At 47.7% G+C, this 25,144-nt stretch overlaps 1 protein-coding gene across 5 annotated transcripts in view; it reads left to right on the top strand.

Annotated features, from left to right (window-relative positions):
• GTF2IRD1 (GTF2I repeat domain containing 1) overlaps nucleotides 1-20,780 on the top strand; it is a 71,862-nt gene extending 51,082 nt beyond the window's left edge. For 2 of the 5 annotated variants that reach the window (XM_064677577.1, XM_064677579.1), the window contains exons 19-27: nucleotides 152-235; nucleotides 6,399-6,582; nucleotides 7,300-7,328; nucleotides 12,535-12,582; nucleotides 16,385-16,462; nucleotides 18,292-18,484; nucleotides 18,926-18,963; nucleotides 19,601-19,737; nucleotides 20,515-20,780. In XM_064677577.1, coding sequence (XP_064533647.1) covers nucleotides 152-235; nucleotides 6,399-6,582; nucleotides 7,300-7,328; nucleotides 12,535-12,582; nucleotides 16,385-16,462; nucleotides 18,292-18,484; nucleotides 18,926-18,963; nucleotides 19,601-19,737; nucleotides 20,515-20,589 — 866 coding nt within the window. In that variant the 3' untranslated portion in view covers nucleotides 20,590-20,780. Of the gene's footprint in view, nucleotides 1-151; nucleotides 236-6,398; nucleotides 6,583-7,299; nucleotides 7,329-12,534; nucleotides 12,583-16,384; nucleotides 16,463-18,291; nucleotides 18,485-18,925; nucleotides 18,964-19,600 lie in introns of all 5 variants that reach the window. The other 3 variants (XM_064677578.1, XM_064677576.1, XM_064677575.1) reach the window with 3 other exon arrangements.
• Nucleotides 20,781-25,144: the final 4,364 nt, after the last annotated feature.

Genomic DNA, 25,144 nt, shown 5'->3' on the forward strand with positions numbered 1-25,144 from the left:
TTATTTTTAAGGACTTTGAATGGCCCACTCCAGAGATTAGCTAATTGCAAGATAAGGACTTTCCTATAATTAGAAAATGGCATTACTTAAAAGTCACAGAGTGCCTTTTAATTTACCAGTAGAAGTCCATAATTGATTCTTTATTTTACAGAAAATTATGATGCCAGGCTTTCCAGAATAGACATTGCTAACACGCTGCGGGAACAAGTCCAGGACCTGTTCAATAAGAAATACGGTGAGAAACCTGGCAGGGAGTTGGTTTTATTCCCCCCTTATTCCCTCCTAATTCTTTGCGCCCTGTCTCTCCCCTCTCCTCCTGATTCCTCCTTACCAGGTACTTTCTTGAGCCACCGACACCTTGGAGGGCCAGAAAGGAATGGCAGGTCTGGGAATTGGTGCTCTTTGCTGCAGGAGCTGTGGGAGCAACAGGGGGTGGCGGGAGGTTGGGAAGAGAGTAAGAACAGGCTGTACCGAGCACCCGCAGAAGCAGTAGGGGACAAGTAGATGCTGCCCCTCCTGTCCCCAGGGCAGGGAAATGCTGTTATCCCCATGTCGTGGTTTAGAAATAGTCTTCCCCAATTTAGTGTTCCTACTGAAGCACTCAAAACCATGTGCTGCTTGCTCATTCCTTCCTCCCTTCCAGTCCTCCTCCCCCTGCATGTGGATGGGGAGGAGAATTAGAGGCACAAAGGGTAAAGATCATGGGTTGATATTTACTAGAAGCAGCAATGGAATAAGAAAACAAACAGTAACGGCTACAATATCAGGAACAGAGGGAATTCATTTTATCTGATTGCTCCTTCTGCCACGCTTACTCCACCAGAAGGGACCCCTTCCCTATCCCCCAGAAAATAATGTGAGGTGGTACAGAATAACCTCAGGGTCCTGGCCTTGCCCCCTGGCTACTGCAAAAATTAACCCTGTCCTGGATGGAACCAGGACATTATCCGCCCCTTATTCTGTACCGTCTATGTCATGCTGAAATCCTACACTTTCCAACTATATACATATATATATATATGTATATATACAAGTATAGGTATCATTTCCATAGTCAATGGGCATCACTCCAAAATGTCTGTTGAGTTCATTTAGTCCATGACTGTGGATTCTATCCATCCTAGATGTCTTCCAGAGCAGGAGGGCTGGTGTGCTGTCAGCTGGTTGCAAGCTGCATCAGGAGCTCACAGCTGGTATATCTGCAGCAGCCCATCCTCACTGCCCATGGTAGTTGTGGCAGACAGTGGCAGTGTCATTCAGCAACAAGTATTATACGATTCAACATTAGAGACTGTTCTTGCCCAAAAATCAAATTCCCAAACACATTGTGTTTCCTTGTCGCTCTGCATCACTCACCAAGTGCACCCAGGTCCTTGAGCAAAAATGATCCCATGGGTGGGTTTGCCTTTGCTTGACATACTTTTACAGCCAACTTCTCTACCTGAGCAGCGATGTCTTGCCACAGTTCAGCAGCCCAGAGGGGTTTCTGTCTGTGCTGCCAATTGGCCTTTTTCCATTGGTCCAGCCACCCCCACAGAGCATTTGCCACCATCCACAAGTCAGTGCAGAGGTAGAGCACTGGCCATTTCTCTTGTTCAGTGGTATCTAAAGCCAGCTGGACGGCCTTCAGCTCTGCAACCTGACTTGATCCACCTTGTCCATCAGGAGCTTCTGCAACTCACCACCATAGGACTCCATACAACAGCTTTCCATTTTCAGTGTGTCCCTACAATATGGCAGGAACCAACAGTGAACAGTGTGTGTCACCTTTCATTTTCTGGAAGCTGATTGTATGGTGGGGCCTTCACAGCACATGTCACCTGATCCTCCTCTGGTAATAAATCTGAAATTTTCAACTTTGGGCCAGTTTGTGATGATCTCCAAGATTTCTGGGAAGTTGGGGTTTCTTAGCTGAGTTCGCTGCGTGATCAGAGTGATCCACTTACTCTATGTGGATCATGTGGAAGGGGCTTTCCCTTTGAACATCCAGCCCAGCACTGGCAGTCAGGGTGCCAGAAGGAGCTGTGCTTTGGTGTCAGTCACTTCCGAAGTGGTTCCAACCCCTTCAGAAGCTGCCAGGATCTCTTTTTCAGTTGGGGTGTAACAGGCCTTGGACCCTTTGTATCCCTGACTCCAGAACCCTGGGGCTTGTCCTCGAGTGTCCCCAGGTACTTTTTGCCAGAGACTCCAGGAAGGACCATTCTCCCCGGCTCTAGTGTAGAGCATGATTTTTACATCCTGTCCTGTCCTGACTGGCCCATGGACTACTGCACGGGCAACCTCCTGTTTAATTTGTTCAAAAGCGTGTTATTGTTCAGCACCCCACTTAAAATTGTTCTTCTTCTGTGTCAAATGATAGAAAGGGCTGACAATCTGAATGTAATCTGAAATATGCATCCTCCAGAAACCCACAGCATCCAGGAAAGTCTGTGTTTCCTTCTTGCTGGTCGGTGGGGACACAGCTGCTGTTTTGTTAACTGCATCCATTGGGACCTGACAATGTCCATGTTGCCATTTTACTCCTAAAAACTGGATTTCCAGGGCAGGTCCCTTGACCTTACTTTGTTTTAAGGCAAAACCAGCCTTCAGGAGGATCTGGATTATCTTCTTCCTTTCTCAAAATCTGCCTCTGCTGTGTTACCCCACACAATAATGTCATCAATGTACTGCAGGTGTTCTGGAGCCTCACCCTTTTCCAGTGCAGTCTGGATCAGTCCATGGCAAATGGTGAGGCTGTGTTTCCAGCCCTGGGACAGTCTGTTCCAGGTGTACTGAACAGCCCTCCAAGTAAAGGCAAACTGTGGCCTGCACTCTGCTGCCAAAGGAATGGAGAAGAACCCATCAGCAATGCCAACAGTGGCACCACTTGACTGCCTTGGACTCCAGCTCGTACTGAACTTCCAGCATGTCTGGCACAGCGGCATCAGTGGTGCTGTGACTTCTTTCAGGCCACGATAGTCCACTGTCAGTCTCCACTCTCCACTGGACTTATGCACTGGCCATATAGGGCTATTAAAGGGTGTATTGGGTCTGGCTGAGATGGAGTTCATCTTCCCATAGCAGCTATCCCAGTGCTATGCTTTGCAATGGTAGCTAGAAAGGTGTTCATAACACACCAGCATTTTGGCTACAGTGTTCCCACAGCATCAGCGCTGTCTCTCAACATTCCCTCCATCAATAGGCTGGGGATAGGCAAGATCCTGGGAGGGGCCAGCTGGCCCAAATTAACCAAAGGGACATCCCATACCATAGGATGTCAGCTCAGATATAAAAGCTAATGACAGGAGCTAAGGAGGAAGGGGGGCATTCATTATTTCAATGTTTGTCTTCCTGAGCAACTGCCACACGTGCAGAAGCCCCACTTCCCGGGAAGTGGCTGAACATTGCTTGCTGATGGGAAGTAGAGAATAAACCTTTTTTTTCCTCTTTGCTTGTGTGTGCACAAACTTTCACTTTTGCTTTAGTGAACTGCCTTATCTCAACATATAAGTCATTTTCCATCTTATTTTCTCTCCCCTGTCCAGCTGGGATGGGAGTGATAGAGTGGCTTGGTGGGCACCTGGCATCCAGCCAAGGTCAACCCACTAAAAAGGTCTTGCTGACCTGGCTCTCAAGTTCACGAATCATCTCATGGATGGGGGGGTCACAATATTGTCAACGGTGCACTGCTGTGGTAGAGATCAGTACCTGATGTTCTTCAACCCTCAGCAATCCCACAACAGAGGGGTCCTCTGAGAGACCAAGCATGGTATTCAGCTGTTTAATTTCCTCTGTCTCCACAGCAGCTATCCCAAACACCCAACAATGTCATTTTGCGTCCTTGAGATACCCTCTCCTGAGGTAATCTATGCCAAGGATAGACCGGGCCTCTGAGCCAATCACAAGGAGGTGTTTCCAGTCAGGCTCACTTCAGCTTCCAGTACAATCAGCTCTTGGGATCCCCCTGTCAGCCCGGAAATAGAGATGGATTCTGTCCCTACATATCTTGATGGCATCAGGCTACATTGTACACCAGTGTCAACTAAAGCCTTGTGCTCTTGTGGGTCTGGTGTGCCAGGCCATTGGATCCACACAGTCCAATAGCTCTGACCGTGCCTTTCCTCTACCTGGCTGGAGCAGGGCCCCTTTAGTCCTGGTCATGGCACTCGTTGCTCACTTCTTGTAAATATGACCTGGAAGTCCCTTCAAGAGGATTGAATGTAGCATCATCCCTTCCATTCTGTTTGAGGACTTGCCCTCTGGAAACCGGAGCAGCATTTATCCTTGAAGAACTTTGTGCGGTGGTTGTCCTACCTTTCAACTCATGCACCCGTGCTGCTGGGGCAGAGGTGGGTTTTCCATCCAACTTCCTCATGTCCTCTCCATGGTCATGCAGGTAAAACCACAGGTTACTTCGTGGTGTATACCCTCCCTCTCGAGCAGCGGGGCACCTGCTCCCAAAACTCCCATACTGGTGGGGCATAGGACAGTTCCTCTCTAGTTTGCTCAAGTCTTTTGAATCTGCTCACAGTCTTGGACAGTCTTTCCACAGCTGAGACGCAGGTCAGTAGGGAGGAAAAAAGATGATCTTCATACTGCCAGAGTCAGGTAGTCATCTGAAGCACCGTCCTCCTCCTTTCATTGACATCGATGCCAGTGAGTTGGTGTACAACGATGGCACGCTCCACGCAAACTTCTGGCACACGGATTGTGTGCGCTGGACCTCAGGGGACTGCTCATTATTTGAATCTCTATAGATTACCTCCAGCACAGCTAATTCTCTCAGGTACTGTATACCTTTCTCCATGGTGTTCCACCTGCTTGGGCGCACTATTAGGTCACCCTTGAGAGAACACCTTTCCCTCACGCTTGACAGGAGTTGCTTCCAGAGGCTGAGTTTTGTCCTCTTCCCAATCCCCTTGTCAGTGCCCTGGGATCCTGGGACAGGGATCAGGGATCCCAGTTGCTTGGCTTCACTACCATCTAGTTCCATATCCTGGGCCGTGATATCCCAGCACTGGAGCACCCAGGTCACCAGGGGCTCTCCTGTGCATCTTGCATCTCACCCAGGGATAGGGATCAGGTGATTATCTCTGGCCCTGCCTCTTCCTCCTGTTCTGAGGTCCCTGCTTCCTCTTCATCCCTTACTAAGTGAACTGATTTTGTCTTGGATTTCTTCTTCTTTATAGAGGCAACTGCTACTGGCACAGGTTGTTCCTCTGGTTCAGCTGCAGTTTGAGCGGCCACAGTGCCTGTAGGTCTGCTTTCCTCCTCCTGAGGCTGTGAGGGTGCTGTCTAGTGACAAACAGTGTCTAATAAATAGTAGCCAGGATCCAGCACACTGCATAACTTTGCATCCTTCTGTAACTGCCCCTAGCATTTCTTCTTTCAAATATCCTGCCACTTTGTCTGGGTCCTGTAGTTGTTCAGAAGTGAGCTTCCATTTTCTCCCACCACTCATGACTATCCAGCCTCGGGGTAGATCTTTGAAAGACCCTCTAAAAAAATCTCTTTTGTAACTCTAACTGTGGTGTGGACAGCACTGAGGAGACCTAGCAGACTTAGCAACAAAAACATGTTGTCCTTATCATCCAAAGGGAATTCAAAATTCTCAAAAGCTGTTAAAACAGGCCTGAAGGAGAAGAAGAGGGTAAAAAGCTGGGGAAAATCACCCTTCTGTTCCCCCTACAGGCTGGGTATGATTATTAAGGAATTCCCTGAGGTAGCATCGAAGGCCAGGGCAGGAGAGCAACACTGAAGACACATCCCAAATGACCCTCACTGCCTTTTATGTTATCATGTCATAAGCTGATATCACATAGCAAAAAAGCAGCAATGCTGATCCTTCTACCTGCTCTGAAATGCTGATGTTCATATACGGGAGTTTGTGCAGGGTTAGGTACCACAACCAGGTGAACAGACCCAAGTAACATTGTGACCTAATAACCTCCAGGTCTTAGCTAAGGCCCCTCCTGGTTACTGCAAAAATTAACCCTCTCCTGGCAGGAACCAGGACACCCCATTTTCTAGGCAGGGGTAAGACTCGTGCATGTTTCCAGCTACCTTAGATAGGGAACATGCCTATGGAGTTATCTCCAAATAATGTCCCAGAGCAAAGAGCAGCAGCTTTCCATCCTTCCCACTGCAGTACATGGTCATCATTGTGCAGGACGATACCTCTCTTCGGCCCCACTAGCTCTGCTGCCCATGTGTGCCTGTCTTGGGATCCCTCTACTGCCATCATGGAGGCAGCCTGAAAATGTTGGTCCTTGATCTAATGCTGACCTCGTGCCTCAAGCAGGTCAGCCCACGTTGTTCCGTGCCTTGGTGAGGTAGGGATGGAGCCAGAGCCTCGGCAGAAATGGTATCCCTGGCATCCCACACACTCACTGCTTACTTACTACTCTCTTCTCTCCCAGGTGAGGCCTTGGGGATTAAATACCCTGTGCAAGTGCCATACAAGCGGATCAAGAGCAATCCAGGGTCAGTGATTATAGAGGGACTGCCCCCTGGGATCCCCTTCCGGAAGCCCTGCACCTTCGGCTCACAAAACCTGGAGAGGATACTAGCTGTTGCTGATAAAATCAAGTTCACTGTGACGAGGTACATGGCAAGAAGTGTCAGCTGCCCCATGAAGGGGAAGAGGAGGGAGCCCACCTAAATGCAGCCTCTGCTTTGTAGCCTCAGTGGGGCAGGTCTGTAAATACTGTAAGTGCCTCCAGCCCCCCAAGGCAGCAATTAAGTTGACAACTAGGGTCAACAGAAAGGAGGGGACCATGAAATGGGCACTCCTGCTCTTTCCTCCCACTTGCTGCCCAGGGAGATGGTGGGGCAGGCACTATCAGGAGAAAAAGGTTCTCGGTGCGATTGATGTGCAAGCAGAGAACTCTCAGCCCCTTTTTTAGGAGGCATGAGGCAGATAATTGCTGGTGCAGGGAAGTCCTTTAGCACTGCCTGTTCATAGCGGGGTCCTTTTAGTTTTGCATCCAGAGGGGATGGACACAAGTGGGAGGGGAAAAGCACTTTAGCTGTGTATCACACTAAGGTGACATGGGGAAAAAAATGGACTTTTAAGAGTGGCTCCATCACCCTCTTGCTGGACCATGCTGCCTGTCTTCTTACCAACAGGGTACATGCTGCCCCAAGCAGGGATCTCATCCCCACAGAGCGCCTGCTGGTCCCCCATGAGTCATGCCACAGCACGTGAAGGACAAGCTGATTCCCAGCATTCCCTGGGCCATAGGAGGGTGTTCTGTCCAGGCATGCTGGCTTCCCAGTACCATTTCATTTTAAATCTCCTTTTTTTCTTATTTTTCACAGGCCTTTTCAAGGACTTATCCCCAAACCTGGTAAGAGATGATGCCTTTTTGTCTAAGCAATGTATTTGCCAGGTGTTTAGTGGTGGTCAGGGAATTGTAAACTGTGGATGGCAAGCAATAATTTTATCAGCTGGAGAAAGGTTGTCCCAACTTCACTTTCCTGGGCTTCCCACTTTAGTTTTGTTGTTGTTTGGTGCATTTGTTGCCTGAGACAGCTGGCTTTAGTGTCACCCATCGGTACTGCTGCTGTTTCCTTGAAATGATGGCATTTTTCAAGGGCTAATCTAGGGCAGGGATCTGTTTTCTATTTAAGAAAACACCCACTTTCTTAAGTGTTTTCTTAAAATAAATCTGCATTGCAATGAGCTGGCAAGTTTGGTGGCAAGGGAGGGTCATGGGAAGGGGTGGTTAACCACAAGGGTCCATGTTGGGCTGCAGCAGCGTGGCACTGAAAGCCCACTCCAGCTTATGGGAATTTCATGTGCGAATACACTGGGGAAGTCGTGGCAGAAGAGAGGACAAGGTGTCTGGGATGCACTCCATACCCAGCTGCTCAAATCACCATCCCAGAACCGTGTCCTTCACTGTGTATTCCCGCAGTAGCTTTGTCTCTCATTTCTAGGCTGCCCCAAAAAAAGAGCTGCCATCAGAAATGTGGGTAAAAACCTGTCTCGATTTTAAATGTCTGTAATCACAACTATTGGAAGAGCACAGCTGGGTGCAAAGAACCTTGTCATCTTTATTCATGGCTTTCCATTTCCTTGGCCAGCCTCCATGGCGATGGCACAATTTAGGAAAGACAAATATGGCAGAGAGGAAAACATTTATATACCCTTATTTGGAACAGCAGAAAGAGCTCTAACAAAAGGTGAACTGTCAGAAAAACTCAGGCATGGTCTTTGTGTTCACCTTCTGTGTCCCTGTGTAGGCTCCAGCCAATGATGCCTCAAGACCTCTGCAGACCTTGGCCTTAGACTTGTAGCTAGACCTTAAATGAGTTTCTCAGTGAAACACGAGTTTTGCAGAACTCTTGTTTTCCACAGAATTACATGGTTATGTATCTGCTCCTCCAGCAGATATCTTCCCATTCCCCAACCATAATCAGTGTAATTGCATTAAGAGACCCTGATCTGACACAAATCACACCATTAACAAAGGAGAACATCAGAAGGCAAATACTTCAACATGCTACCTGACTGGAAGATGCAGCCTGATAAATAGAGATGGAGAGGAAATTGATTTTCTTTTTGACGCACAACATTTTTTTCTCTCCTTCTCCAGCTGAATGCTCCCCCCATGGACTGGCCCTTCTGCAAACCTAAAGATATATTTTATTATGTGTATTGTGGTACCCTGAGTAGACTCGGCAGGTTGCAGCATCCCTGCCAGGCTCGGTGCTTCAGTCTCTCTCCTCCCACTGAGGTCTTAAATAAGAGGAGTCACAGATGAGGGGTTTTCCTTACTTGACATCTCAATTTGTTATAGATTATTTCCCATACTTGCCAAGTCTTCAGAGACAATTACAGGACCTATCATGATTTTCTAGTAGTCAGATTACTATTGGAATATCTCCTCGAGAAAAGAGCTATTTGTATTTTGCCCCCCTGAAAAATCCCCACTGGCAGCAATTAACCTGTCATTTGCTTTTTCATGCCATTACACGAAAGTTGATGGTGGCAACACAGTAGTACACTCACTGCCTTGGCTTTGATCGCTTTTCATCTGCCTTAACAAAATGAATGATTTCCAACTAGCCATAGTTCAATAAAAATTTAAATTTAAGAGCATCCTTTTTACCTCAGTCTTGTGTAGTGAAGCCCTGCCATGTAAAATGAGCAGCAGTGTGCTTGGCCTTAAAACAAAATCAATAAAAATCACTTTTATTTCATAGAGGAGGGTTAAAATGAAAGCAATAGTTACTCCCAAGCAGGATGGTATTGCAGAGGTCTCTAAAACTGGAAAGCCCAGGAGGTGACTTTATAAAGGTAAGGGAAATTAATGGGTTTTATGGATCACTTTGGCCAAAAATCACATGAAAAGTACACATTTTAAGGAAAGGGGGAAATTTAACATAATTTTTAAAAAAATCACTTTGGAGTGATTTTAGTTGCCTTTGGGTTAAATTATGGGGTTTAATTTGCTTTAAAGTTGTGCATCTCCTGCATTGCAAAGAGCATTCCCAATAAGAGCAGGACCATGGATCTCTCTCTTTTGTGGACACCCGTTTTTTCAGTGCAACAGAAACAGAGAAAAGGATTTCAGTATGATCTGAGCACCTCAGTGCTTTCTTCTCAAGATAATCTGTAGTTTATCTGTTGAGGTGGTATCTCCCCTCTATTGGGAAATGGGGATGGGGGGAGCTGCTGGTGCAGAAGCAGCTGGGGGTGCTGTGCCTTCAGGGATGCTGTTTGCAGAAGGAGGTGGATTTTGGGGGGAATGAGGCTGGTGTTTTGAAAAAAACCCATCCACAGTGCAGGTTTGCAGCTTCTCAAAGATGGGACAATATCCCTGAGACCACTGGTACCAGCACTTCACCTCTGTGACTCCCCTGAGGGCTTTAACCCAGAAGCACAATCCTCTTGGCATCCAGAGGTTTTTGTTTTGATTTCCAGTGTCTTTTCTCCGGACTACTAAAAACGTCTGGTCTCTGCTCTGCAAAAGACCTTCAAAACCCCTTTTTGAAAGCAGAATGATCTTTCACCATTTAACAGGAGTGAGAAGGGGTAAAGCTCCAGTGCTATAAACACTGTGCTTATCTTTCTCTTTTTCTTTCCTGAGGCACAGAGATACAAAACTGGCTTAATATGAGCCTTTGAAAAAAAATATCAAGCATAAGTAGTCTAGCACACACATAAAAAAAATCTTTCTGTATGTTAATTTTTATGTCCTTTGATTGAAAATGTACACCAGCTACATCTGTCCTATTCCCCAAGCTCCCTACCACCCTGATAGATTATTTCCCATACTCCAATTAATAAAGTAGGGCAGGCAGTGTTCTTTAATTAAAAAAAACACACATCCAGGCATCCTTTTTAGATATCTTTTTTTAATCACAAGAGCACAATCCTCCTCAAGACTTTGATGAGATGTGCCTTGCATTAGAAACTCCTAGCAAGAAAAAAAAACAGGAAAGCAGTGATGGGGCTGAGCGCATCTTACTCCATCACCAGGTTGCTTTTTGAGGTCCGTGTGCCTCTCCCTTTACCCCTCTGCCCTGTTTACCCCTCATGGGAGCAGCCAGGCCCGGGGTGAATTATTTTTCACTGTTTCTAGTCTGAAGGTGAAAATTCAAGCAGATAGTGTGAGTAGGTGTGGAGCTTCAAAGCCTGTCTGTGATTCCAATCACCTTTTTCTTTCCCTAATTTTGGTCTGCTTTTCCCATTTGCCTATGTGTTTGGCATCCTCTCACTTTCAAGAAGGCAGCACCATCGCCCAGCTCATCCCAACACTCGTGTTCACTTTGCTCTTACCTCCCTCCTGCTCCCCACCACCCTTATATCCTGCTGGGTCTTTCAGAGACCCCCTGCTCCATTTTTCAGGGTGCTTATCACAGGGTGAGATGAGTACTGCTCCATCCTGGCTGTGGTCCAGCACTTTGGGATGCGGTCCATACCTCACAGCATTGTGGCCCTGAGCCTGGTGGAATGCTTCCCATGGTTAAGGCTCAGCACGTGTGGGTTAGCAGGACAAGAAATTTTAATTATCTTTCTTAACCAGCATGATTTCATAACAGTGTCTTGAAATCTTCCCCTCAAATGCTGCAAAAACCTTTGAGTTGCTGCCAACCAAAGGAAATGCAGTACTGCCCTTCCTAAACTGGTTCTGATCTGTATTGGAAAGATGCTGCCATATGTTTCTATACCTCACTGCTTGCAGTCTGCTTGCACTCCTGTCTCCATTCCTCCTTGACAGAAGTCATGCCAGGACCTTGTTCCCTCTTGGCTTGGACTCTAACTTGGCTTTCCCAGCGTCAGCATAATCCATCTGCATCTCTTTCCCTGTGATAAGCATTTAGTGCTATGGGTGCTGCCCTCAGGGTGCCCACTCAAGCAGACTGTCACCAGCGATTTGGGAGACCAGGCTGCAGAGAGCATCACTTATTTTCAGTGATCCTGCTGTGTGACAGCGAGTGGCAGTGCTGCAACCACTTATGGCAGGATTTGTCCTGCTGCAGCCCAGGGGTGCAGGGCCCAGCTCAGTGTCCCAGCTTATGAGGGTCTGAGGTCTGTGCCCAAAGCTCAGTGCGTGCAATTGCCCTGGGCAGAACCCCATGTTTTTCTCTTCCTTTGGTGCCACTGAACCGAAGGGTTCTCATCCCCCACACAGGGCAGCAGCAGAGCACTGTGCTGCAGTGGCTGCTTTCCTGAGCCTCCTTGAAATGTGGAATATGTATTTTATTTCAGATTACTTATGCCTCTGTTAAGAAAATTTGGACACATGCTCCTGCTCTCTCCCCAATCCCCTCCAGTTTGCCAGTGCCAGTGCACTGCAGCTTGGCAGTAAGAGCCTCCCCACTGAGCCCCTTCCTTGCCCTGATGCTGCAGCCTCAGCTTCTCCACTGGCTGTCCCTGTGGCTGTGACTTCAATGGGATGAGCTGCTTCGTTCCTCCTTTTGCCCATCATGCAAATCCTGGCCCTAGCCCTGTCCCTGCAGCTTTTCACCAGGAAATTAATTTCTTTTTGATATCGCTCGTCACTTTGGAGTCAGTGGCAAGCACCAGCCTCTCCTTAGGGACTCCTCTTTCTCCTGTTTTCCCCCATTGCTGCAGAAGTGACACAAATTCCCTGTTTGCTTTTCATCTGCTTTAACCTCAGATTTTTTTCTCCTCTGGTGCTGGAACAGCCGTGCAGCACAGCCGCTGCTGCTCTGGCACATGCCATAAATGCTGCCATTCAACCGTGCATCCCTGGGCATGTGTGGACGTTGAGCTGCCCAGGAGTGCAGCATATCTCAAGGGATGCTCACAGGCTCAGACACATTCCAAACAAAGCAGGTGCTGCTGCAAGGCGGAGAGCCCAGCTCACCACTAAATAGCTCACCCAGCAGTTATTTAGCTACCGAAAGTGTCTCTGTGCCAAGGGGCCTCAGGACCAGAGGAGTTTTAAGCTGCTAGGGACAGAGTTGTCCTGGGTTTTGCTTTAGTTTGTGACCAAGAAACCAAGCTGCAGCACTCATGGCTCTCTTTTTCTTTCTCTTTCTTTTCTTTTTTTTGTCTTCCGGTAACTTGCACTGTAGCCCCTAGACGGATAACATCCTTGGAAAAAGCGTACGCTGCCTTGAATGGTACGTAGCTCAGTTGATGCGTCGTAGATGGTAGCAGACAAGAAATGCACTTGCGTTTTAATATGGGAATGAAAATGTCCAAACCCCCCAAATTTCAGGTATTTTTTTTCCTCTCTGCTCTGTTTCCCTGTGATACTCCAAACTGAATGATACAGTGTTTTATTGTTGTTATTATTCTCTCTGCATTTCTAAGCGCTGTTGCTGTAGTCCCTGGGCATCAGAGCCAGTTCTGCTCCAGCCAAACCACTCTGCCATGTCCTCCTCAGCTCATCCATGTGTCCCAGCAATTAGTTTGTTAAAAATCCACTTACCATTCAACAGAGAGCTTGCATGGATTTGGGTTGGGGGGTTTTTGCTTTGCTTTAGTTCATACTCTGGGCCAAGGTTGGTGTGTAGCCATGAAGGCTTGGGGTATTTAAGATGAAGACTAATGTACAGGAGTAAGGAAGAGCTCTTCTGCCTGTACCTGTGGCAGGGCAAGGCAGATCCAGCTGTAGTGCAAGCAACCAGCTGGAATTCTGGCTGCGTGTCTAGGTGTCAAGTTTATAGCTCCATTTTAAAAACATACACGTGTTGAGGTTATTCTAACTGCATTTAAACCTGAGTTACTGCGGAATAGCCTCAGTAAAGACAGCAGGTTTATTCTGGATTTGCACAGGGGTATAACTGAATTGCAGCCATGGAAGCTTGAGGTGGAAAGAATTCTTTTAGGAGTAAGGGCCAGATCCTGGCTGTTGTAAGCATCCTGCCGTGGCTGGGTGTTTCTTTGATGTGTCTGGGATTGGCTGCAGAAGGGATCTAAGCCACATTCTCAGTGGGATGTGTTGGGCAGTGGCAGTTTTCCTCATGAAACAGGCTTCATGACACGTGTTTTAGTAACAGAAAGTTTTTACCCCATGCACAGTGGCCCAGTGGAGGAGGGGCATTGCCTGGAGCAGCACTCAAAGGATGCTGTTGGTGGCATGGGAAGGAGAAAGGCTCCACTGGGTACCCTGCTTGGCCATGCTGCAGCTTCACTGCCAAGATCAAGGCTCTGCACGTGCCATCATGAACACAGAACCATTGTTTATCCTTGGGATACCTTGGATTTGGTTTTGTGTGGGTTTTTTGAGTCACTAGAAGAATAGGCAGTGATTTGGATCCTGTTGTCCAACAGCAGACACCTAAAGCCCAGTTTAATAATTACTAACTGTAACTTGGTGTTTTTCAAAGAAACATCAAATTCTGACAAGGAAAAAAGCAAATGGTGCTTTAAAAATGTGACCATATGGATGTAAGGGCCTATGGAGGCCAGGGCTCCTGGCTTCAGGCAAGTAGGACTGGGGAAAAAAGGTTAATCAACTGGCTACTTTTTGGGAAAAAAAAAAAAGATAACACAGAGCTGAAGCCAGCAGCATGGATAAACCTGCTTGATGGGAAAGACTCTGCACATTTCAGGAGTAGCAGTGGCTTCCTTGAGTTGATTAATTCCCAAATCCAAATGGGTAAAGTCAAAGGGACATGGAGATCTCTCTTGACTTGGGACAGAGGGGCAGGTCCCCAGGAAGCAGCGCCACTGGGCAGAGCCTCCTCTTTGGCTTCTCTGTTATGCATGCTCAGTTCCAGGTTTTTCATATTTGTTTGTGTCCTTAGATGGGAATTCATGAGTACTGCCCACTGCAAGGTGGAAAAAACCCCTTGGGATCTTGTTTTTGGCACTCACATCGCTTGGGGCATGAGCGGAAAGGAAAGAGCTGCTTCATTTTTCAGTCCCAGAGAATTACATGAGTGAGAACACTGAATTTTGGTGTTTCTTTGTCTGCTACCATCTACACATCCACACGGGTGTGTATATACAGCCCAGAAACTGAGTATCGATGACAAGGAAGTCACAGAGGGAGCCTATAGGGTTGGCCCCTGCTCGCCTGCCACGGCCTCTGAAGCAGCGCTGGAAGGCATCACCTTGAAATCAGAGCTCCCTGACAACCTTTAAGTTTCATCTATTCTATTTATTTTTTGTTCCATGCCATTCAAGCTGCTTTGTTGCCCTTTCTGGATTTGAAGCACAACTTGGCCCTGGGGTTTCTTTGCAGAAATGTCTTTTTGTTTTTTCCTAGTTATATCAAGGCAAAACAATTGTTTTTCAGGTGGAGAAGAGGCTTTTTTGAGGCTGTACTGTGCAGTAGCAGAGTGCAGAGGTTTAAGGGTGCCAGCTTCTCTCCAGCACCTGCAGCAGCAGAGTGGCCGAGGTGTGGGATGGGGTTGTTTCTGCCAGGGGTGCTGAATGCTGGGCTCAGTCTCATGCTGAGGGACTCGCGACGGGTTTTCACCTTGTGTTTAAAACAAAACTGCCAGCCATTTGTTTGCTTAAAATCAAAACAAAAATCATGTGCTCAAAATAATCAAAAATCATAATCATGTGATTGCTTAAAATGAAACTAAATAGCTTCAGACTGGAGGCAGAGGATGCTTGGATCCCTCATGCCAGGGTTTACAGGGCTCACCTTGATGCTATAAAAACCCACTGTGAGACCCCCCCTGGAGCACTGCATCCGGCTCTGTGGCCCTCAACACAAGAAAGACCTGAATCTGTTGAAACGAGTCCAGAGGAGGCCACAAAGATACCCCAAGGGCTGGAGCACTTCTGCCATGGAAACAGGCTGGGAGAGCTGGAGGTGTTCACCTAGAGAGGAGAGGGCTCTGGGGAGACCTTAGAGCCCTTCCCAGTACCTAAGGGCTACTCTCTCCAAGAGAGCTGGAGACAAACTTTGAACAAGTGAAAGGACAAGGGGGAATATCTTCACACTGGCAGAGGGCAGGGTTAAATGGAATATTGGGAAGAAATTCCCCCCTGTGAGGGCAGGTTGCCCAAAGAAGCTGTGGCTGCCCCATCCCTGGAAGTGTTCAAGACCAGGTTGGACAGGGCTTAGAGCAAACTGGTCTAGTGGAAGATGTCCCTGCCTGTGGCAGGGAGTTGGAACTGCGTGGTCTTTAAGGTCCTTTTCAACCCAAACCTTTCAGGGATTCCATGATGTCTACCCAGTGGCTTGCCAGCCAGGGTGACAGTGCCTGCCTTGGATGCAGTGAGGGTTCTCTTTGGGAGGAGAGAATGTGGGAAGGAGACCCCACTGAGCTGATCCTGCACAGCACATCACAACTGGCTCAGGACTGGAGGGGTGACTCCAGCAAGAGGCAGATAAAGTTCGTTCACTTGGTGCTTTATACCTGTAGGGGTAAAAAAGCATCGAAGGGGACTGTAGTGACCCCACTTGTTTGTCCTGGAGCCTCCTGAGGATGCTAAATAGCTGAGGGTAAAAATCTACTGAATTAGACACATCATTTGAAATGAGAGAATGGAGGAGAAACTGTTTAGCATGATGAGGATAATTGAAAAAGCTAGTAAAACCAAGCTGATTATATGACATATTATAAAACAATACTGTACTTAAGAGTCTAACCATAAAAGTGTTCTCTCGTTCCTTGATGTCACTCGTGGGAGCATTCACGGCACTGAGGGCTTGAGCATCCATTGCTTTGCATTTTTTCTAGTAATTTTCTAGTCATACACCCCTCAATGTAGACGTAAAATGCTCTCAGCCATGGCAGTGCATGGCAAATGGAGATCTGTCAACATTTTAGAGCTGCTTTGCACAGCTCTGAAAGGCATCACAGGGTGCAAGGGTAGAGCAGCACCTCTGAGGTGTCCCCAGGCCATGCTGAGGCAGATGGACAGGGACACTGGCCTGCATTTTGACAGTGGGATTAGTTTTCCAGGGGCTCAGAAGGAAACAAGGTGTGTTCATGCCTGTCCTTGCTTTTGCAGATGAGGATGATGCCAACAGGCTCGGAGAGAAGGTGATTCTCCGAGAGCAAGTGAAAGAGCTTTTCAATGAAAAATACGGTGAGTCTCCGCCTGCGTGCATCACAGAGGGAGCCTGGTTTTGCTGACAGCAGCTGTAGTTAAAATTAATTCCACCAAAGGCCTCTATTTATAGCCTGAGCACACCGCAGCTGCCGCAGCGCAGGTTCCATCCTGCTGCTCCACGTTACAGCCTTTCCCCAGGAACATCCCTGTGTCTTGCTTCTGGCAGGTGGGACTGTGACCTGCTTGTTGACAGCTCATCCTTGGCAAGGGGAAGGAGGATGGCAAAATGCAGTACAGAAGCAGGATTTGTTCAGTCTGCTGTCAGTCTTTGATGCATTTTTAACATGTCCTGATCTGGCACGAGCCAGATACTGAGTGTGCTGCCCTGTGCCAGCCCCTGCCTGCCAGGCTGAGAGCAAGGCTGGAACCCCATCCTGACATGCAGCATGTGTGGGGAACAGTTTGCTGAAGCTGCAGTGGAAAAGGAGGTCAGAATACTGCCAATTCGAAAATGCCATCTGCAGGCTCCTTGTGCTACCCAGCAAACCTCTCCTTCCACCCATCCTTGGGAAAAGGAGCAGCAGGAATAGCTGGGGGTGGGGGGACTGTAGGAGCCAGTGCAGGGTGCATGACCCTGCATCTTGACCCTGCAGGTTGGGCTGCCTCTGCTCTTGGCTGCCCCTTGCCATCATAGGGGCACAGCTTGTGTAAGTGCAGTTATTTTTCAGCCTCTGAGTCCCCAGGGCTTCACAACCAGGCCACAGCAGTTCAGTGGCACCCCACAGCTTCAGTGTGGTGTCTAGCCTCCCTCCCCAAAATAACTGCCTGAGGGAGAAGGAAAATAGCCAAACTCATAGCAAAGCAGTAGGGAATGTCATTGCTGTCCTTTCTCATCTCCTCTTGTCAAGGCTGCTCACCCTTCCCAATCCTGTTTATTTTGGGGTGCTGCTTGCAGCAAGGGCTGTGTGCTGCTTTGAGGGTGGATTTGTGTCACTGGAAGTGCCAGCTTATGGGCACAGCGCCCCAGGAGGCTGGTGCCAATGCTCTGAGCATCTCTATCCATTCAACCCTTGGGAGGGCTGAGCCCACAGCAGATCCCTGCTTTCTCATGGTCCTGGCACTGTTTATGGAGCAGAAGATGCCAGGTAGGCTCCAGGGACACAACTTTCTGTGAGGAAAGCCAAAAATGTGGCTGAGGCGCCACTCACACCTTCATGTTTTGGGCTGCAGAGACACAAGGTGGGAACAGGCTCTTACAGTCAGAAAGAACCAGCACAGGAGGGAGGGATGTTCACTGCTCCCCACCAAGTAGGAACTGAAGGGGTATCTGGAGAGGTGAGCAGCAGGTTTAATTGCACAGAAGGAAGTGCTTTTAATGCAACAAGGAATTAAATTGTGGTATTTCGCTGCCATAGGATGTTGTGGAGGCCAAAGAGAGAAACTGATTCAAAAAAATGGGCAACAGTGATGTGATTGTGATGTGATGATGAGGCATGGCAGTGATATCCACCCCAGTGATCCCCTAGAGGGAAGTGGAAATGGGCAAATCTCTCCCATTTGCCCCCTGTCCTGGGCTGTCTCTCATGCTGCTGCTGCTGGTCCAGCTGCTGGTGCAAGTGCAGCAATGGGCGTGCTCTGAACTCACCTGAGGCTCCTGCAGAATTCTAAATGGAGGCTAATAGAGCAGACAGTAAATTGGGCAAGTAGATGTGAAACAGCTGGGTAGGGCGTGGCTGCAGCAAAGGTCAGGCATTATGGCAGCCATGGCCTCCCAAAGTCCCCTGGGGCTCTTGGTCCTTCAGTTGGTTGGGTCTGGAGCCCCTTGGGGTAAAGCTGGTATGCTGTCCTCTGCTCTACCATTACAGGAGAGGCTCTGGGCCTGAACCGGCCTGTCATGGTGCCCTATAAACTCATCAGGGACAGTCCTGATGCCGTGGAGGTTACTGGGTTGCCAGACGATATCCCGTTCAGAAATCCCAATACCTATGACATTCATCGGCTGGAGAAGATCTTGAAGGCACGGGAGAGCATTCGGATGGTGATTATAAACCAGCTCCAGTAAGTCCCCCCAGCTTTGTGATGGGGGAGGTTACTGTTCTTTAAGTGTTGTCTTTGCTTCTTCAGCCACGAGTGGGGTAACTCACCACAGGGCCACCAGAGCCACCATGTACATTGTCCTGTGCTGCAGGGAGGTGCTCACCTGTGGGTAGGCACAGCAAAGGGTTAGCAGGGCTGATTTTTCCCCTCTTTCTTGTGCAATTTGTGATGATCATGCTGGGAAGGGACATGACATGGGGGCAGGAAACTCAGAGACCCAGCTGAGTTCTTTCAGGTTGCTTCCCTCTGGGGCACACTGGGAATGCTCTGAGTCCCCTCTCCGTGCAAAGGGGTGTTGGAGGAGGCAGCTCAGGGTTGGGGTCTGGGCTGTGTCCCAGCATGGGCAGGCACACAGGGTGAAACAACAGCATCTGCCTGACTCACCCATTGTCTCTTCCACAGGCCATTTGCTGAAATCTGCCCCGAGGTCAAACAAACAGGTAAGGGAAGGGCTAGGACATAACTGGCTTTCCCAGCTCTACAGGAGAGAAAATACACAGGCAAAATGGATGGAGGTTGTGAGGTGGTGTTCAAACCTCCCACATCCCTAGGGCCGGCTGGGGAGAAGATCCTACCTCAGTAGGCTAAGCATCTGTTCATTAGCAAACCATCCTCTTAAATGATTCCACTTCTGTGAGCTGCAGGAAGACTGGGCTGTTCGTCTCAAACTTCCAGCATATTCTGGAGGATGTGATTATTTCTCTCCCATTAGCAATTTACTCACCATGAGCAATTTATTCACTGGTTAAATTTGATCCATTGTTTAGCACTTGAACTTCTAAGGAAACAAGGTTTCTGTGATCACTGGGAATGTGTTTCTCTCTCTATCCCATCCTCCCCAATAAATCTCAGCCAGTTTTAATCAAATGTGTCAGAATTAGCAACCCTAGAGAAAATTATGATCCTATTAGTGTTATGAAAATAGGTGGCTTTGTAGAGAAGGGAGATCTGGCAAGCAAGAGCATGCCTTCAATGTGAGGAAAGCTGGCAGCTCTGTGCCAGATCATGGAGGCTGAGCAGATTGCTGGGGCCACTTGCAGGGCTTGGACACCTCACGCCTTTCCTCTCTCCTTGCAGAGAAAGACATCAGTGTTCCCAAACGGAAGCGGAAGAGGATCTCTGAAGGAAACTTGGTATCTTCCTCTTCCTCGTCTTCCTCTTCCTCCTCTTCCAATATGGAGTCTACATCATCAACAAATCAGATCTCACTTGTGGTAAAGCCTTCCAAATATTAGGGGGGTTACTGCCTACCTATCTTTCTGCTTCTGGATGCTGCTCTTTGTTCTCGAACCGTCACCACCTCCCTCTGCCTGACAAACACTATTAAGTGTGATGTAAAATGGCACAAGCAGGTTTGGCAAAGAAGGGGACACACCTGTGGGGCTGCCTTTTCCTGCTGGGTTTCTCTGGGGGAGGTCAGCAGACCAAAGCGTCTGCCACCGCTTGGGGCTCTCCCACATCCCTGCTGGGTGCCATGGGGGTGCTCAGCTTTAGTGGGAGCCACACGTGAGCTGCACACAGACTCGAGCAAATTCTCCCACCCCACTGGGTTAAAACACAGATGCTGGTTGCATCGTCTCGGGCCTGTAGCACCTCTTGGCAGGACCCAGTGGTTCCCCATGATCTGAGCTGTGCCGGGTGTACCTCCAGCTCGGTCCTGGGAGTGATGCAGAGCTTCAGCATGCCACAAACCCACAAAAATAGGAAACAAATCAGGGAGATGCATACAGCTGCACTCCCTCAGGGCTTGGCTTTGGTTGTGGATGATACAAAATAAAACTCCCCCCCAAAAGAGCAAGAGAAATACAAATTTAGAAGTTTTTTTGTCAAGTTTGCCAATGGTGTTTTGATTTGGGGTTGGTTCTTCTCCTCTCCTTGGAAAGTGGGAGCAACAGCTGGTGTCGAAACATGTCAGAGGTTTGATGTATGCATGGTTTTGTGTTGTGTCCTAACAGAGACTTTTGCCTTCTTTTTCTCTCCCTCTCTTTCAGCAATGGCCCATGAACATGTACATGTTAGACTATGGTGGTCTAAACGTCCAGATCCCAGGACCTATTAACTATTAGACCTCAATACCGAATAAGAACCTCAAATGAGAAAATAAATAAATAAATAAATAAATAAATGTAATTTATGTAAAAAGTGTATATTCCAATATGTATCAATGCCTTTTAGTTTTTCCAATGATTTTTACACTATATTCCTGCCATCAAGGCCTTTTTAAATAAAAATAAAAAGTGTTGCCTTGCTCTTAAAAGTACTTATTTTATTACATATAGTATTGATAATTAGCATTTATAGGTAAGAGTAAGGGCAGAAGGGCACCCCTGGACAGACCTTGTCAGGCTTTGGCTGCTAAGTAAATCCGTAGTGTCACCAGTGCTTGAAGTCAAGAGGTCTGAAATGTTTTAATGCTTCATTTAATTTAAATCAAAGTTGTAAAAATCCATGTACAGAGCTGCCAGAGGAGTGGTACCGAACTGCAGTGGTGACAGAGGAGAGGGAACCAGCCCTGCTGAACACCAGGCACCTGCACTCATGAGTCCTGTCGGCTCTGGAGCTGAAGTGCATTTGCATTAAGAAGGAAGGAGGTTTCAGGCCTCCCAAGAGGTGAGGTCCTCCCAAGCCTTCCCTTCCAGCCTCCTGCCATCCCAGGTCTTGGAAAGGCACAGAAGCATTGGGTTGCATGAGTTTAACCAGAGTCTAAACCAGGAAAAGATTTTCATCCATTGAAGTCCTTCACTATTTATGATTTTATGATTATCATTCTACGGCTCTGTGGCTTTCTGGGAGGCTTTTATGCCTTATGGAGGAGGAAGCTCCTTCAATAGAATCACAGAATTGTTTCATTTGGAAAAGACCTTTAAGATCGAGTCCAACCATTAACCCAGCTCTGCCATGTTTGCCACTAAACCACATCCCTATGAACCACATCCACATGGATTTGAATGGGATTTGAGTGGCATGATGGTGACTCTCGCACTTCCAGGGATGGTGACTCTTGCACTTCCCTGGACAGCCTGTTCCAATGCCTGACCTCCCTTTTGGTGAAGACTTTTCCATAACATGCAATCTAAACCTCCCCTGGTGCAACCTGAGGCCATTTCCTTTTGTTACCTGGGAGAAGAGACCGACCCCCACCTGGCTAGGTAGTTGTCCTTCTAAGTAGTTGTATAGAGCAAGAAGGTCCCCCCTGCGCTTCCTTCTCTCCAGGCTGATCCTGCTGAGGCTGCACAGGTTCCAAATTGCTTGGCCACTGCAAGTGGCAATGCTGAGGGCATCTGGGGAAACCCCTGGGCTCCTCCACACACCCTGGGCCACTTTGCCCCATATAAGAAACAAGGCAATAAATTGAGGGATATTATTTGAAATTTCTGCCTTGTATATTCCACCTCTGGAGTTTGGCAGCAGAAGCAAATGGCCCTGACTGCTGTTACTAACCATTGCACATTTTTAATTTGTGCTTTATGCCTGCTGAGAGCCATGCACAGGTGAGACACGGTGGGAACTAATCCTGGCATAAGAAACCAACAAGAAGAAGCATCCTGGCTTGAGTGTAGTTAAATGCAGCTCAGCATGAGCCACCAGAGGATTGTAACTTTGGAGTCATCCCAAGCAGCAATACGTGGCATCACTGGGGGGGGGTGACCATTGCTGGGTGTCCCTCCAGGATGCAGGATGGGTCAGAGCCTTGTCACAGAGCAAACCTGCCATGACAGCAGCAGCTGTGGTCTGCCAGCGGGTGGACTGTGGTGGACGCAGGATCAAAGTCACTCATTACAGTTTTTCTGAGTGCAATGCCATGCTTTATTTGTTTTACATGTTTTTGGTCTGCTTGAGTCCATGTCTCTTAAGGCCACAGAAGAGATTCGGACAGTTGATAGAAGTGTTATTTGATGGTGAGTAGAAGTGTTTCAAGACAGCTGCAGTTTTATTTCCTGGCTCTGGAATTGCATTTGCTCTACAGTTAGATGTAAACGATCACATGAGATAAACAAAATCCGAAACAAATGTAGGATAGTGCACAAAGGTGGCAAAGCCTGTATTAGTGACCCCAATTATAAATACAGTTTGACATCTGAGCAGTTGGCATTAAAATCTGAGTCTTGTTTCTGCCTGATGCTCAAACCTGCAGCATCTCCAATTAGGAAACAAAGAAACATGATTCAGAGGTAAAAATACATTTTTCTCTTCCCAAATGTCTGAAAGGGGCTTATTCACAGGTCAGATCCCACTGAGTCGGTGTCACCTAAGAGAGCACGCTCATTATATTTTGATTTTTTTTTCTGTGAAGAACGTAAAGGTCTGATGCCAGAGCACCAAAGGCAGTTGTGGAGATCAGTAATGATGGGGATGTTGGAGGCTGCCCATCCCAGCGTCCCTCAAGCAGAGGCTCTTGGCGGGGTGGGGCTGAAGCACTGTGCTCACACAGGCCCTAATGATGCTGCCAAAAGGCAGGGGTGAATGCAGGCTATGGAGTTAAATTAGAGAATGGGAGCTGTGCTGGGAACTAATGATTTGATTCAGAGAGCTGAATGTAACCATAAAGGCTGTAAATGGTTGAGGGGGGTGGAAACTGACCAAGGAGACTCTTCTCCTGCTGGCATCCTCAGCATCCTCAGCTTGGAGTCTGGTGAGCAAGATGGGGCAGAGGAAGGCTGGCTGTGCCACTCCGGCACGGGCTAAGCCAAAGCTCTGGGCTCAGATTTTCTTCCCTAAGTTTCCTGATCCATGATATGGAGCTCTGCATATCCCCAAGCCCCACTTTCTAATAGGCAGCTTGTGCCCTGCCCTGTATGCTAAGCCAGGGAGCCCTGCATCCGCCTAGCACCTCCAGGTTCCCCTGGCTGGGTTTTGAGGCTGCTGGGTTCTTATAACAGATATATTTTGCGGACTGAATACCAGTGATTCCTGCTGTAATTTTGAGTAGTTTAAGGGCCACAACATCCACTTCCATTTTCTATGGCTGAAGTGGGAAACTCTTGCCCTGGTGCCTGTGTTTACTTGTGACCTAGGAGCGCTAACCCTTCCCACTTTGGAAAAATGATAGATCATTTACTTTATTACTGGCTTCCCTCAGCTGTAATTCTTACAGCTTCCCTAATCTTGATCCTGCAGTGGCAGAGTGGCACTTGTTTTTTGTGTATATTGCGATTATCTGCTGAATGGGAGCCACTCCATTACAATTAGATGAGTGAAAATGCAGATCTTAACACTTCCGCTGTGTTTCTCATTTATTACTTTTCAAAGCCTTTGATGTTTTTTGGGGGTTTTGTGTTGCTTATGTGTTTACAAATCCAATAACAATCTTCATTAAGAGTTGCAAAACATGAAGCCATTTTGATCCAAGACAGATGGCAGCTAAATGAAGTTTAATTAAAGAATGAGAGCTTTGATTCAAATCATTTTTTAAAGATATAGTGCACCGAGATGCTAGAGAACAGTATAAACAGCATCTGTGCTTTTATTCAGAAGCCTGAAGGCATTTGAGAGGAATCCCTTTGCGAAGCCCGGAGCAATTCTGGGTTGTGGGATGCAGCTCAGCAGACAGCACGGCTGGTGGGTGCCTTCAGAAACCACCTTCTCCTGACACTACAGCAAGGCTGGGAAACTAATAATGCACTGAAGTGCAAGATCTTGCTTCCTTTTTGTGTGTTTTTTTTGTTTGGTTGGTTGGTTTTTGGTTTTTGGTTTTTTTATTATTTTTTAATTTTTATTTATATTTATACTTTTGAGGAGTTCAGCTAATGCCAAAGTAAGACTTGGTCTGAGCTACAACCAAGTTTCGAACTGTTTCCCAGCAGTCATCGCAATCCACTCCTCCCCGCAGTATCCAGCCCCTTCCAGCTACTCACAAAGCAGCATGACTTCATAGACATTACCTGTAGTCATTTGTAGCCTACACAGCTTAGAGCAAGTTCCTTATCCAAGGCTAAAGCTAATGGAATAGAGGCTCAGGTGTTGTGGGAGGCTTTGTCTCAGTGGTGCCACAGCTTGACTGCCTCAGGAGCTCCTGGGCAGCTCCAGCCAGGGCTCAGTGCTGCCCTCCAGGTCAACCCCCATCTGCCTGCCTGGCCATGGCAGGGTTTAAAGCCCATTGTATGCCAGTGCCAGACGATGCAAGGTGGAGGAAAGCCTGGTGGATGTTTTTCCATACCATTTCTGCGGTCCCAGTGAGAAGTACTGGTTTCTGTGCAGGGTCTTTCATCGGCACAGTGCACACCGGAGCCTTTCCAAGGAGTGGCAGCTGCTTGACGGCACAGTGACTTTCATTTATTTCATGTGTCTGCAAGTTGTGTGACCTTCAGACAATGGCTTTGCTTCCCCACATAACTTTTTGCATATATATATATATATTTGCAAAACTTGGGTGTATATATATATATATTTATCTCCCATATAACTAGTATATAACTTGTGCTTTGCCATTTCTCGAATTATGTTCTCCTGTTAATGGCTCAAACACCGCTCAGTTTAGACTGTTAATTCTATTGATTAGGATTACCTAATCCAGAGAAAGGAACTCTACTATGTGCCTGTGCTGCTGGACAGGGAGAGCTGGTGGGTAGCAGTGACACTGGAGGCTCTGGGGTCAATTGAGGGATGGAGTTGCAGTGCTGT

This window comes from Pseudopipra pipra, chromosome 21 (genome assembly GCF_036250125.1).
Source record: "Pseudopipra pipra isolate bDixPip1 chromosome 21, bDixPip1.hap1, whole genome shotgun sequence".
In the NCBI taxonomy this organism is placed as follows: domain Eukaryota; kingdom Metazoa; phylum Chordata; class Aves; order Passeriformes; family Pipridae; genus Pseudopipra; species Pseudopipra pipra.